The sequence below is a fragment of the Rhinopithecus roxellana genome, chromosome 1 (genome assembly GCF_007565055.1).
Source record: "Rhinopithecus roxellana isolate Shanxi Qingling chromosome 1, ASM756505v1, whole genome shotgun sequence".
NCBI classification, from domain to species: domain Eukaryota; kingdom Metazoa; phylum Chordata; class Mammalia; order Primates; family Cercopithecidae; genus Rhinopithecus; species Rhinopithecus roxellana.
The window spans coordinates 21,341,039-21,354,721 of record NC_044549.1 but is presented as its reverse complement, the minus strand read 5'-3'; the positions used below and the strand labels follow the sequence as shown (position 1 = coordinate 21,354,721).

General features: G+C 35.1%; 2 protein-coding genes across 28 annotated transcripts in view; one reads left to right on the top strand and one right to left on the bottom strand.

The window, feature by feature from the left end:
- The window catches only part of ABI3BP (ABI family member 3 binding protein), a 260,542-nt gene extending 256,568 nt beyond the window's left edge, over positions 1-3,974 (top strand). For 20 of the 21 annotated variants that reach the window (XM_030940197.1, XM_030940157.1, XM_030940160.1 and 17 more), the window contains 3 exons: positions 427-588; positions 1,687-1,809; positions 2,764-3,974. In XM_030940197.1, coding sequence (XP_030796057.1) covers positions 427-588; positions 1,687-1,809; positions 2,764-2,879 — 401 coding nt within the window. In that variant the 3' untranslated portion in view covers positions 2,880-3,974. The remainder of the gene's footprint in view (positions 1-426; positions 589-1,686; positions 1,810-2,763) is intronic. The other variant, XM_030940138.1, reaches the window with a different exon arrangement.
- Positions 3,975-4,336: 362 nt separating this feature from the next.
- The window catches only part of TFG (trafficking from ER to golgi regulator), a 40,137-nt gene continuing 30,790 nt past the window's right edge, over positions 4,337-13,683 (bottom strand). For all 7 annotated transcript variants that reach the window (XM_010368848.2, XM_030940202.1, XM_030940239.1 and 4 more), the window contains exons 7-8: positions 8,450-8,548; positions 4,337-5,149 (exon numbers count right to left, since the gene is read on the bottom strand). In XM_010368848.2, coding sequence (XP_010367150.1) covers positions 4,767-5,149; positions 8,450-8,548 — 482 coding nt within the window. In that variant the 3' untranslated portion in view covers positions 4,337-4,766. The remainder of the gene's footprint in view (positions 5,150-8,449; positions 8,549-13,683) is intronic.

The window sequence follows — 13,683 nt, the reverse complement described above, 5'->3', positions numbered from 1 at the left end:
GTTAATGCTATAGTAAGCCATGATCCAGCTTGGGCAACAGAGTGAGATCCTGTTTCAGAAAAAAAGAAAAGAAAATATAACACCCTCATTTCCACTTTTAATAACAAGTCATATTAAAGCAGTTGTCTAAATTTTATAACATGCTACAAAAAAGAAACCTAAATTTCTCCTAAATGACACTGCCTACATCTAGCTCTGCAGAGGCTATTCAACACCTAAATACCTAAACATACTGCTCTCAGATTTATCTATTGACAGAAACTTATTCTGGGGTTTACTTGTTTAAATCCTTCTAATATTTTTGGCTCCAATATTTAGCATGGGGGGAAAAAAGGTATCAGCAAGTTGACAAATTCTGCAAACTGATTTCTTAAAGTATCTGACCCAAGAGTCAGATACTAAACTCAAACTGTTTTCCTTATGTAGCAGGAAGAGATGCCATCTGGACTGAAAGACCCTTTGATTCAGACTCTTACTCAGAGTGTAAGGGCAAACAGTATGTCAAAAGGACATGGTATAAAAAATTTGTAGGAGTGCAGCTGTGCAACTCTCTCAGATACAAGATTTACTTGAGCGACTCCCTCACAGGTAAGCAGGGCTACCAGCTGTTTTCAGCCCTTAACTTATGGGAATGTTTTTGCAGCACTGTACAACTTGGTCTTTTCTTAAAGAGTTTTAGGCACTAATGGGTGCTGTAAACACAAGTTTTCCTCTAAGCAAAATGTTATAGAAATGGTTATCATTCCTAGAAAACAAGGATTTAAGACATGTTATTAGAAGGTAAATAATAAAAATGCAATTATAAAACAGTGCCATCATGGCAAACTGGAATGTACATTCACTAACCATGGTCAAACTCCATTTTGTTACAACCATCCAAGGATAAAAAGCCTGTTGACAATAGTGACTAGATCTAACAATAACCATGGAATGAATATAACATCTTCAAGATGCTAGAAGAGCTACAACCCCCTGCTCCATGCCCAATAGGTTATAATTTTCTATATTCATAGAGTAAAAATTTTTAATGAATAAGGCTGGCCCTAACATAAAAAAGTAGATATTTTTTCAGTCATTCAACTCTTCTAGGTGCTGAACACAAAGCAGCATAAAAGGTATTTCCTACTTTCCTATAGATTACCTCTCCTTCCTTTCCTTAGTAAGAAGAGATAGACAATACATAAATAAGTAAACATTTCATAGAGGTAAAGAACAATTTTCAAAAAGGTGAAGGCCTAACAAGTTAGCACTAGCTAAGGAGAAAATTGGGAAGGAACTAACCACACAAAGGTCTAGAGGAAAGAGGTCAAAGGCCTAAGGCAGAACACACCTGGCCAGTTCCACCAGTATGGCCCAGACTCAGTAAGTAGAGGGGCAGGCAGGTGTGAAATCATGTGGAGCTTTGAAATCAGGTAAGAACTTTGGATTTTATTCTGAGTATAATGGGAGACTGCTGGAGAAATTTATGGAGAGAACAAACATTATCTGACATGCATTTTTAAAACATCACTAATCTCTGATAAGGGGAGGGGAGGAAGAATACAAAAAGGCAAGAGACATTGTTGGTTTGAACTAGGGTAATAGAGAATGAGGGGAGAAAGTACAAAAACAGTAATGATGATTTCAGAATTGTCACATTTCAAAGTAAGAAAGTAACACTTTATCCTTTAATTTCTGGTTCTTCAGGAAAATTTTATAACATAGGTGATCAGAGGGGTCATGGAGAAGATCACTGCCAGTTTGTGGATTCATTTTTAGATGGACGCACCGGGCAGCAGCTCACTTCTGACCAGTTACCAATCAAAGAAGGTATGTTTTCTGATCCTCCTCATAAGCAACAGAGTTTTACAGATTAACCCAGAAATAAAACAAGCTGAGGAAAGCAATCAATTTAAGAAGAATTCTATAGTACTGCTGCTCCACATATCCCATATCTAGGAAAAAATGAAGACTTCAATATAAGTTTCTCAGCTTAGAAACTTGGAGCCAAGGGAAATTAGACAGACATAATATAAATGCATTCTACTTCAAGAAAATCTAAACTTGCAAAAACAGCTACAAAAAAGCAGTTTCCCAAACTTAAATCATTCGTGTATTAGTGTTACGGGTTTTGTCATACTGAGTGCACTTGCATTATTATTTCCTTAAGAAAAAAAAAATTTTTTAACTACTGCTACCGTAAATGGAAAAAATAGTACTTACCTTGCAAGTAACTGTATAAATATAATTAAAATAGAATAATTCTGTGGGAAATGAATAACCTCTGTAAATTGCTAAAGACCCATTGGCACCAAGCTGTGTAATGAGGACTGAATAAGACTTAAAATTAATCCTTGTCTAAGCAGTGCAGAAGAGGGTAAATTAATTGTTCCTATTAGTCCAGAATCACCTGGAGGTTCTCTAAATAAACTATTTGATTCGATTTTTCAGTAACACATTTTGTTCACGGGCACTTAAAAATACCAACAATACTAAAAGATGACCTACTAAGTTTTGTGAACACATTAATGGGCAGTGAAACTGTCCCTACCAACCATCCCTCCTAACCTGACATGGCAAATGTCAACAACTTCTCAGGTGCCCATTTTGCCAACCATGACTACACCTCAGGAAAAAACACCAGAGCTTCTTGCTCTGTTTTCTAAATTACCTCGCTTCACTAAGATTAGCCTTCAGCTATTCAACGACATCCTTCAATCTATAAGCTATGAGGGCAAAAATATAATACAGCAGCTATTAAAATGAAACTATTTTCTCTCTCAGGTTATTTCAGAGCAGTTCGCCAGGAACCTGTCCAATTTGGAGAAATAGGTGGTCACACCCAAATCAATTATGTTCAGTGGTATGAATGTGGGACTACAATTCCTGGAAAATGGTAGATGCTACAAAGTTACCTTCTGTTTCATCATGGCAAACAAAAGCATTGAAAATACTATGTCACATTCATTCAAAGCTATTTTGTTTACTATGTATAAAAGTCTACAATCTAATAGCAATACTAGATGTTTATTATTAGAAAAAATTGCTGAGAGTATTTATCAGGTTTTACAAAGTCATTTTAAGAAAGCAAGATATTGATGTTAACAGAATAACATTTTTGGGGAAGCTGGCTCCCTATTCATGGTATTTTAAGAGATTGTTTGTATATTATTTATCACACTGTTGTAATGATGTTTTGAGATACTTTTATAACAAAATTAACATCAAAAAAGGTATATACTTTTTAAAAATATTTACTTTTATTGATGTGTACTCTTCCTATTGACGAGTTAATTCCATAAATCTCTACTTAGTTTAACTTATTGGATCAAATTATCTTCAGCGTATGTATCTGGGGAAAAAAGGTCCGAATTTTCACATTTATATTTAAACTTCAATTTTTTAGCAACAGCTGAATAGCTTTGTGGAGGAGTTTAATAGTTACACATTTCCTTTAAACATCCACAAATTCTTAAAAAGACTGAATCAGTACATTTCATTTCAGCTAAAAATGGAGTCTAATATATTGTTTCAAAAGATACATTTTTACCCACCATAAATGTTACAATATCTGAATATGCTTTGTCAAACTATCCCTTTATGCAATTGTCTTCATATTGTTTTTATGATTCTAATTAAGCTGTATGTACAGACTGTGAAGTCTGAGCACCAAAATAATGCATGATGAGATCGCCTACCATTTTATAGGATATTTACTATGTATTTATACGTTAAGACCTCTATGAATGAATGTATCAGAGAATGTCTTTGTAACTGTTTAATTCAATCTGTAATAAAAATCTGACTCATTTCTATTAAAAAGATATTTTCCTTTAGGCGGGGAATGGAAATCCTTGCTGCACTGTTGCAGTCATTTTGAAAGGGCCTTTCCCTGTACTTACCTTTCAACATGCTTCAATCTTATCATCAATGCTACATTTTGTATTTTTCAAGTAAGTATAAATTCTGCAATAAAGAGATGTAATTTTTTTTAAGATTGAGTTTTTTTTATTTCTGAATGTTTCATCAGTATGTTAACTATACCTTTTATCTCAGAAGGAAAATCACAAAGTTACCCAGGCTCTACCAAACCCCCATCTTCTCTATTGTTTTTGTCCTAAATTAACCTTTCATCCTATGAAGTAATAAAGTTCATTTTAAACCAACGATTACCAATGCATTTTTTTTTTCAAAGGAAGGACAAAAACCAAATGGCACTGTTTTCGCTGAATGGAAATCTGTTTAAGTTAAAATGTTAAAATGTTTATACTTCATTTTAAGACCAAACACCAATAAGGACTTCTGAAAAATTGTTTTTTCACATAATGTTAATGACTAAATTAAATTTCAAGACCACTAATGGATTCAATCATCTTTATTAACCTATCAGTGTTACATTTTATACATAGTATCTTGTTGTATTCTCCATAGGGCTCTACTTTAGTACATCATGTTAATAGTAAAAAGGCAAGTAAGATGGCTAAACCTCACCCTAGCATTTTAATATCCTCTGGACAAAGGAAGCTAGAAAGTCAATCACTTTATACACGTAAGAGTAGTGTTCCAAAGTAACTAAGAAGCTGCTACATTTTTAAGCAGGGAGGAAAAAACTTTCATTTTGGTCTTTGTGTTCCAGCAAATTATACTTTCAATTAACAGCAACAATGATATCATAAAAAATGCTCTGCTTTTTAAATTTCTGAACTTCAATACAAATTAAAATAGTACTGGAGTCTTTTGGGAGGCCAATAGCTAGCAGCTACATTAACTGGTGTAGATGAGCCTCCTTATCGATAACCAGGTCCAGGTTGGGTATAGCCCTGACCAAAGGGAGGACGGTTACGTGCATAAGGATTAGGCCCACTTGGAGGAGGGGTCATGGTACTTCCAGGAAGTGAAGTAAAACCTGGTCTTGGTTGATAGGCCCCAGGTTGGCTTGGAGCCATTCCAGGTTGGGAGGCAGGAGCCACAGTATAATTAGTAGGCTGAGAAGTTTGGGCAGTGTAAGTTTGTGCAGGATAATTGCTCGCCTGGTACTGCTGTGGCGGCTGAGCAGGCAGTTGTTGAGGCTGACCAGAAAAGGCAGGAGCTGGTGCCTGGGAAGTTGGTTGCTGGCCATATCCCTGGAACTGCTGAGGTTGTTGGGGTCCAGTCTGCTGACTATAGCTTGCTGAAAAGGCAAAATAAATAACATGTATCTTATCTTTTAGTAAAACTTTTCCAAAGAATTAGTCTTACTGTTAGGTGGACCAAAAATGGTGAGAAATTTAATAAATATGTATGTAACAAGCAGAGTGGTAGATTCCATCACATAATATTTCAAGACCAAGTAGTTATCAAAGAGGCATTCTCTACAATTTTTTAAACCCTCTGAGACATAATCCCTGAGAGCAAATTCCTGCCATAGCATAATTCCTAGAACAGATGCTCAAATAATAAAAGAATTATTATACTTTCTAGGAAGACCAAAAATGGGAAAGCTAAATAGTCATTAACCAAGTTTTCAGGGGAGACCTACTTAACAGTATCAAATAAAAATACATTGTGGAGAATGAACATTTTTATATGAAATAATACTATAAATACATCTTATTATACTAATTAGGTGCTTTAAATTTTGCTCACTATAAAAACTAAGCCATTAAGAATAAATACAAAGTACCATTTTCACAATCTTTAAAATCTTTCATTTCTTTTAGATTTGGTATCTGATGCTTTTTGCCTTTACGACTCAAAATTTTGACTTAGCAGTACAGCATAACACATAAAAAGCATACCATATTGCCCCATAAAAAGCAACATCTATATTCATTATTTACTAGGATGTAATTTTTTTTTACAACGAAAGTCGGCTTCACTGAAAACTTTTATCTCTACCATGAAACACACCTGCAGCTACTTGCAATGAAACCTCTCCATTGACTGGAATCCTGTCAGCATTAAATACCAGATACATAAGAAAATTATTAAAATATGTACAACCCTGCATTAAAAAAAAAAAAAGGATTGAATGAATTTGAGTATATTCTGAACTCACCTTGAACCTGGGTTCAAAATTTACTCATGAAAGAAACCTTTATGACATAGTCCATGAACAAAACTGGAAAAGGTCAGAGGGCAACTGGCAAACCAACAGTGTCAAAGATGGTCCAATGTTACCACCACCACCTCTTATTAGTCTCCAAGCAGAGTATTTAGTTGACTATTTCCATATCTCTCAATCAAATTCAAGTTAATAGACTAGTAGGATCAGAAATACAAAGATCATAATTCGAAAAAACTAAATTTTACTCAGAGTGAAGACCCTGACTAAATAAGAGCAACCTCAGTTCTTAATAAGTAAATCAAGTATCTTTAACCCATTTAACTCACGGTAGCATCTGAACACTGACCTAAAACCAATTCATAAAAAATTCTGAATGTCATACAATTTCTCCTATCCTCTACATAAAACTTACATTTTCACTATAAGGTTTTGGAGAAACAGATGGATTCAGCTTTATACTAAAAATGCCTATTCATTTTAAGACTGTGAGAAAAAAGAAAAGTGCCTTTTCATCCTGGCACCCGAAATCTAAACTGTTTTTTTAACTGGGCCTGGAAGTAATCTGATCCTTAATTATTGCTTAGGGGAGGGAATAACCCTACAGGCTGAAGATTTCATTAGCAGCCCACTAGTCTCTTAAACATAATGTGGCAATGCTTCTATCACTGTGTGTGTGTGTGTGTGTGTGTGTGTGTGTGTGTGTGTGTGTGTGTGTGTGTGTGTAGTCTCCCTTCCATTCCTCCAAAATAATAAGTGACTTTAGGTGAAGGACATCAGAAATAGCAAAAAATGGACATATGGAAATTATGTGGGGTTTTTTTGAATACACAGGACAGCTAGCCTTTTATGGAAGAAGTCTACCAACTCCAGTCTAGGTTGTAGAACGCAGAATGATACAGGGAAATACTGAACTGGTCCAGCTCCCTCCACTGAACGGCTATATCTGCTTTGACAAGTCACAATCTCTTTGAAAACTAGTTGCCTCATTTATAAAATGCAAAAGCCTGAGTCCCACACCCAATCAAATGAAATTCAAAAATCTCTGGGAATGCAGCCCCTACACAAAGCCTCCCCCAGGTGATTCTAAAGCACAGTGAGGGCCGAAATCCCCTGAGATTAAATGACAACTAAATCTCTTCAGTTCTGCTATTCTTTCTATAAATCACATAATTTGTAACACTGATTTTTTTTTAAAAGAACTGCATCCTAAAAATAACCTTCCTCCTGATATATTCCAAACTTAAGGTCTATATATTTCATACAATTAAAAACAAGTAGCTACAGGTTAAGTCACTCCACAGCAAATAAGATCTAAATAAAATTATTTGTGCTAAAATATTTCAAACTTTAATTAATGACAGAATGTTACGGTCTAGGTCAGGAGTCAGCAAACTTTTCTGTAAAGAGCCAGACAGTAAATATTTTAGGCTTTGTGGGTCACATGGTCTTCTGTTGCAACTACTCAATTCTGCCATTCTAGTGACCAAGCAGCAGTAGAGAATATAAAAATAAAAGTAGAAGTGTGTTCTAATAAAACTTTATTCAAAAAAAACAGGCAATAGTCCAGATATGGCCTGTGGGCTATACTTTACTGACTCCTGCTCTAGCTGATACCACAAAACTCCATAAAATAGAATTTAGACAAGATTCAACTTGCATAAATTATTTTTAATTACAGTTGAAATTGTGATACTTAAATCTTTGGCTGTAAAACAAGCACTGGACACAAACTCTCTTTCTGACATAAATGTAACAAATACTGGAATTATAGCCAAAGTTACATTAATAATATTTATCATACTTAGATACATATAATCTTTGGCGGACAGATGGTAAAACAGAAACAAAATAAGATGCTTATTTAAAACAACTAAACAATGTTCTTAGTTGCCTGAATTACATTTTATACGATTTTATTTGTATGGCCTCTTTCTGGTATTCCTATATACTTGCAAGAGATTTTAAAATCTAAATAGCTTAATTTAGCTCTTAAATAAGATCACCTTTCCAAGTATGAATAAACTGTTCATATTTCTACAGGTACTAAGAGTACACTGGAATTATGTGTTACATATAAATGGAGGGTTGGAGGGGAGGGGGAAAACTTGCACTAAGTTGCCTAAGAGATAAACTGATCATGTTAGTAAGAGACAGCTTTGTATTAAAAAATTTTTATACTACAAGTTACTGCAGAATCATCTACTGTAAGTTTTATTTGCCCACCAGAAAACTGAAATGTTGATTTACAATAGATATTAACGTAAAATATTTTTAAATAAATAAAACAAATGTTGTTTCCCCTAAATAAAAACTTAATACCTATTATGTCAATATACTACATATCAAGGAATTAAGAAGAGCTTAAAGTTTAATGAGTACAGAAACAAAAAGCCATGAGCCAACTCCCTTTCAACACCTGCTCACCTGAATACTGAATACCATACTGTTGAGGCTGCTGAGGTGGAGCCTGCGGCTGCTGCGCACCATAGCCGGCCTGTTGCTGGTACTGTTGGTACATCTGACCTGAAAAAGAAAAACACACACACACACACACACACACAAGAAAACAAGGCATGTTTAATGTGGCAAAGAGAAATATTTTTAAGATACATATACATTGTCTCTCCATCCAAACAGAGTAACAATATACAAGAAAGTATTTGTTCACCTTTAAATGTCTATGAAGAGAATGAACCATTTTAGAAGTGTGATTTCTCTGCTGTGGATTAACTGCAGAGAACTAACTGGCAACAAACATTAAGTGCAACACCCATGGCTACCATTTCACAAAGTCTAGAAAAACAAATGTTTTCCAACCCAGCTGCCAACAGATAAGTAACGCTAACGTTCATTAAAAGCCAAGTGAGTTGAAAATCAGTAAATAAAAATGAGAAAAGGGACAAATACCATTACTATCACCTGAGTCCTTCCTAAAGCACTGTATTTGCCCTGTAAGGTTTGGACCTCTATTACCATATGAACAAACTCTTTGGTAGCAAGGAACTACATGACATCTTTTGTTCCAGAGCTGCAAGACACTTCTGAAATCTGTCAAGTTTGACTTTCTATGAATATCCAACATCTTTAGCCAATAATGTGGACTCTAATAAAGCCTAAATGGTTCTTCATTGCACTATTTAATAATAGCAGACCTTTTTAACACTAGTGATGTGTTCTTGAACATGGGAGTCCTATTTGTCCTATTTAAGGTCAACAATCACTGTTCCTATGAAGAAACCTTTTAGACACTCATGATTTTCTTTTTACTTTTTATTTTTCTGTCCTCACAATCTATACCCATACCTGTGATTTTCAAGCAAAGATTTATTGGTTTATGTCTTTATTATCTCTACTTCTCAATTATTTCACAATGGTTGATTTAACTAGATGTAGTATCTGGTAGCAATAACCTTGCATTTTAATATCTATCTAGTATTTAAATCTTTAAAATAATCACATGTTGGCTGATTCCTTTGAAAAACATTCAAACTACCTATTAATCAAAAGACTATGAGCAAACCAGATACTTACTGCAGAAGTGGAGGAAAAAAAAAAAAAACGGCATTATATCAACTGCCACTCAAATTGAGCTGCAGTAGGCAGCTAGGACTCATAGGCTTAGAAAACGAGATGAAGCCCACTCTATTATACTAGCTGCTCAGCCCTAAACGTGTCTAAGTGATGCCCACTGGGTAGCACTAAAGGAGATACAATTACGTTTATATCCAGCTTATTTACTAGCAAATGTTTCTTTATAATAAAAACAGAATAAAAATAAAAATCAGCTCAACTATTTTAAGCTATTTAACCTATTCCCAAATATGACAAGAAAAAAAAAAAAAGAAATCCTCACAAAAGTTTCTTAAATGCTTTCTTATTGATTTAGACTAACAGCATAAAAGGTAGCACAGAAATTAACCAAATTTAGATACCATCTTAATCCTGGATTGTACTTCATAACTAACTTCTGGAACAGAAGTGATCAGAATCTAAAATAAAAAGGCAAGCAGGTACAGAAGGGGAATAAATATGTATAGCACACAACAATGAACTCTAATTCTTCAAAATTAGAAGGCTTAACTCCACAATAAAAAAAAATAAGCAAACAGACAATAAATATATTTTTAAAAATTCAACCAAATTAGTATTCCCTATCTCAGATACAGAAAAATTAAGCAACTTACCTGCGGTCAATAGCTAAGAACAGAAACATCAAGAGCTAAGAACCATCACTGGAACTCAGGCATAACTCCAAAGCTTTAGTTTATAAAGGCGTTTTGCATATATTATCCCATGAACAAAATAATATAAATATTAACTTGGGCATCAACAAAAAAGGCTGAGATTAAGGCTCCATATAGTAGTAGACTGTGGTCATCAATGAGTAAGGAACTCCTGGTCAAAAACGTAGTTATTCCCCTCACTAAAAATGTATAGGGTACAACGCTTCATAAAGCTTTTTTTTTTTTGCATGTTTTCATAAACTGCTATAAATTGATTTTGAAAAACATCTCTAGAGTTAAAAATTTCAGAGGTTTATTATATCTCTACACAATATTCCTTTTATAGCAGATCCTCAAATAACATCTTTTGTTCGACATTGTTTCATTAAAACACTGAGAAGGAAAAAAAAAAAGATTCCCAGCCAGGGTCACTGTTCTGTGTGGAGTTTGCACATTCTCCCCAAGTCTGTGTGGGTTTTCTCTGGGCACTTCAATTTCCTCCCATATCCCAAATATGTGTATGTTGGGTTACTTAGCATGTCTAAATGATCTCAGTCTGAGTGACTCTGGGTATGTGTGTGGTTGCCAAGTGTACCCTGCGATAGAGCAGCATTCCGTCAGGGTTGGTCCCCATTTTGCTACTGAGCTGCTGGGACAGCTCTCAGCCACCCACAACCCTGAACTGGAATAAATGCATAAATCATTATCTTATTTGTTTTTATTAATCTTTCTTCTATGCATCTATAACTCACATTTGTTTTCAGTCTTTACCTAGAAGTCTGGGAGTATTTTTGTGACAAAAAATATGCTGTAGGAACTCAACTTACTCATATCAATTAACCTACGGTAGAACTGATTTCCTCATACATCGTCTCACTTAAAGTTACAGTTTCCAAGAACCTATCAACAATGTTAAGTGAGGGTTTACGGTACTTATTTTAAACCCACCTCATTCAAGTCCAAATGGGACTGTCACAGTATTCTGAAAATTAATTTAAGAAGTGTGTTTAATTGTTTAAAAAAAGAAAAAGGATTAACTTCTTCACATACTTGAGAGATCTACAGGACATATGAAGAAAGCAAAATGCAGACACTGTTTATAGTAAGCAATGTTTTGAGTAATAAAAAATACGGTCATGCATTGCTTAATGACAAGAGTAGGTTCTGAAAATTGTGCCACTGTACAAACATCATATAGCATACTTACACAAACCTAGATATATATAGCCTACTACATAGTTAGGCTATATGGTACATAGCAGACTACAAACCTGTACAGCATGTTCCTGTACTGAATACTTAGGCAATTCTAACACATGGTAATTATTTGTGTATCTAAACATATCAAAACATAAAAAAGGTACAGTGAAAATATGGCAAAAGAGATAAAAAATGGTATAACCGTCTAGGGCACTTGCCACGACTGGAGCTTATAGGATTAAAAGTTGCTCCGAGTGAGGTACTTGTGTTGAGTGAATGTGAAGGCCCAGAACATTACTGTGCACTACTGAAGATTTACAAACACTACACACTTAGGGTATACTACATTTATTTTTTTAAATTCCATTTCTTCAATAAATTAATCTTAGCTTACCGTAATCTTTTTACTTTTTTAAACTTCTTAACTCTTTTTTAACACTTTAACTTAAAATACATTGTGCCGCTATACAAAAATATTTATCCTTTATATCCTTATTCTAAAAGCTTTTTTCTATTCTCTTAATTTTAAATTTTCTTTTACTTTTTTAAACATTTAGAAAAAAATTATGACACAAACATACACATTAGCCTAGGCCTATACAGCATCAGGATCATTGATATCACTATTTTCTTTTTTTCTTTTTTTTTTTTTTTTGAGACGGAGTCTCGCTGTCACCCAGGCTGGAGTGCAGTGGCCGGATCTCAGCTCACTGCAAGCTCCGCCTCCCAGGTTCACGCCATTCTCCTGCCTCAGCCTCCCGAGTAGCTGGGACTACAGGCTCCCGCCACGTCGCCCCGCTAGTTTTTTGTATTTTTTAGTAGAGACGGGGTTTCACCGTGTTAGCCAGGATGGTCTCGATCTCCTGACCTCGTGATCCGCCCGTCTCGGCCTCCCAAAGTGCTGGGATTACAGGCTTGAGCCGATATCACTATTTTCCACCTCCATATCCTGTCCCACTGGAAGGTCTTCAGGGTCAAGAACATCCATGGAGCTGTCACCTCCTATGATAACAATGCCTTCTTCCGGAATACCTTCTGAAGGACCTATCTGGGCCTGGTTCTACAGCTTTGTTTTTTTAATTAAGTAGGAGTACACTCTAATGATTTAAAAATATAGTATAGTAAATACACAAACGAGTAAGAGAGTCACCTATTATCATTATCAAGTATTAGGATCAAGTATTAGGTACTACCCATAATTATGTGAGCTACACTTTTATATGACTGGCAGTTAAGTCTGTATACACCAGAATCACCACAAACACCTAAGTAATACTGTGTGCTACATTGTGATGGCTACACATCACTAGGCAACAGAAATTTTTCAGCTCCATTACCATCTTATGAAACCACCATCATATATGCAGTCCACTGTTGACTGAAATGTTGTTATACACTGCACGACTATATATAAGCTATGTTTTATGCATATTTTCAAAAAGAATCAATGCCAAAGTAAAAAGTAATAAAAAAAAGTAAGGGGTAAAAGACAACAGGATAAAGCAAAGAGTAATGGTAAGACTTCTGGGAATTATTTATTACACAGAATAGCCAACCTCTATGATGACCCTCACGGGCTTCTGCACATGAATAGCATTCATGACAATGGGTTGGTACCATTTACATTCTTAGAAATTAGAAAGATTTAACTCCACAATACAAAAATGACCAAAGAATAAGCAACAAGCACATGAGTATCTGTTCCCTTGTGTAGTCCCTCACACACTGAATAGGGCTGACCTGTATACCAAGAGAATATTGCAGAAATGATGGTGACATTTCTGAGGACAGGCTATAAAAGACAGGTATCTTCTACCTCACTCTCTTCTGATTGCTCATTCTGGTGAAGCTGTCATGTCATGAGGTCACCCAAGCAGCCCTATGGAGAAGTCTAAATGGTAAAGAATTGAATCCTCCAGCTCTGGTTAAGCTTCAGGTGACTATAACTCCAGTAGCCATTTTTAATTGCAACCTCATGAGAGATGCTGAACCAAAATCACCCAGCTAAACCATTCCCGGATATCTGTCTAAAACTGTATGAGATAATAAACTTTTGTTGTCTAAGCATCTACGTTTTGGGATAAGAGTTACACAGTAATACATAATACACATAGTTTTGACTTTGGAAACATGTAAGGGATAGCTGTTAGAAAAAACGACTCAAGACACATTAACAAATGCAAAGTGTGAACCTTGTTAGGCCCCTAATTTGAACAAGTCAATTTTCTTGAAACA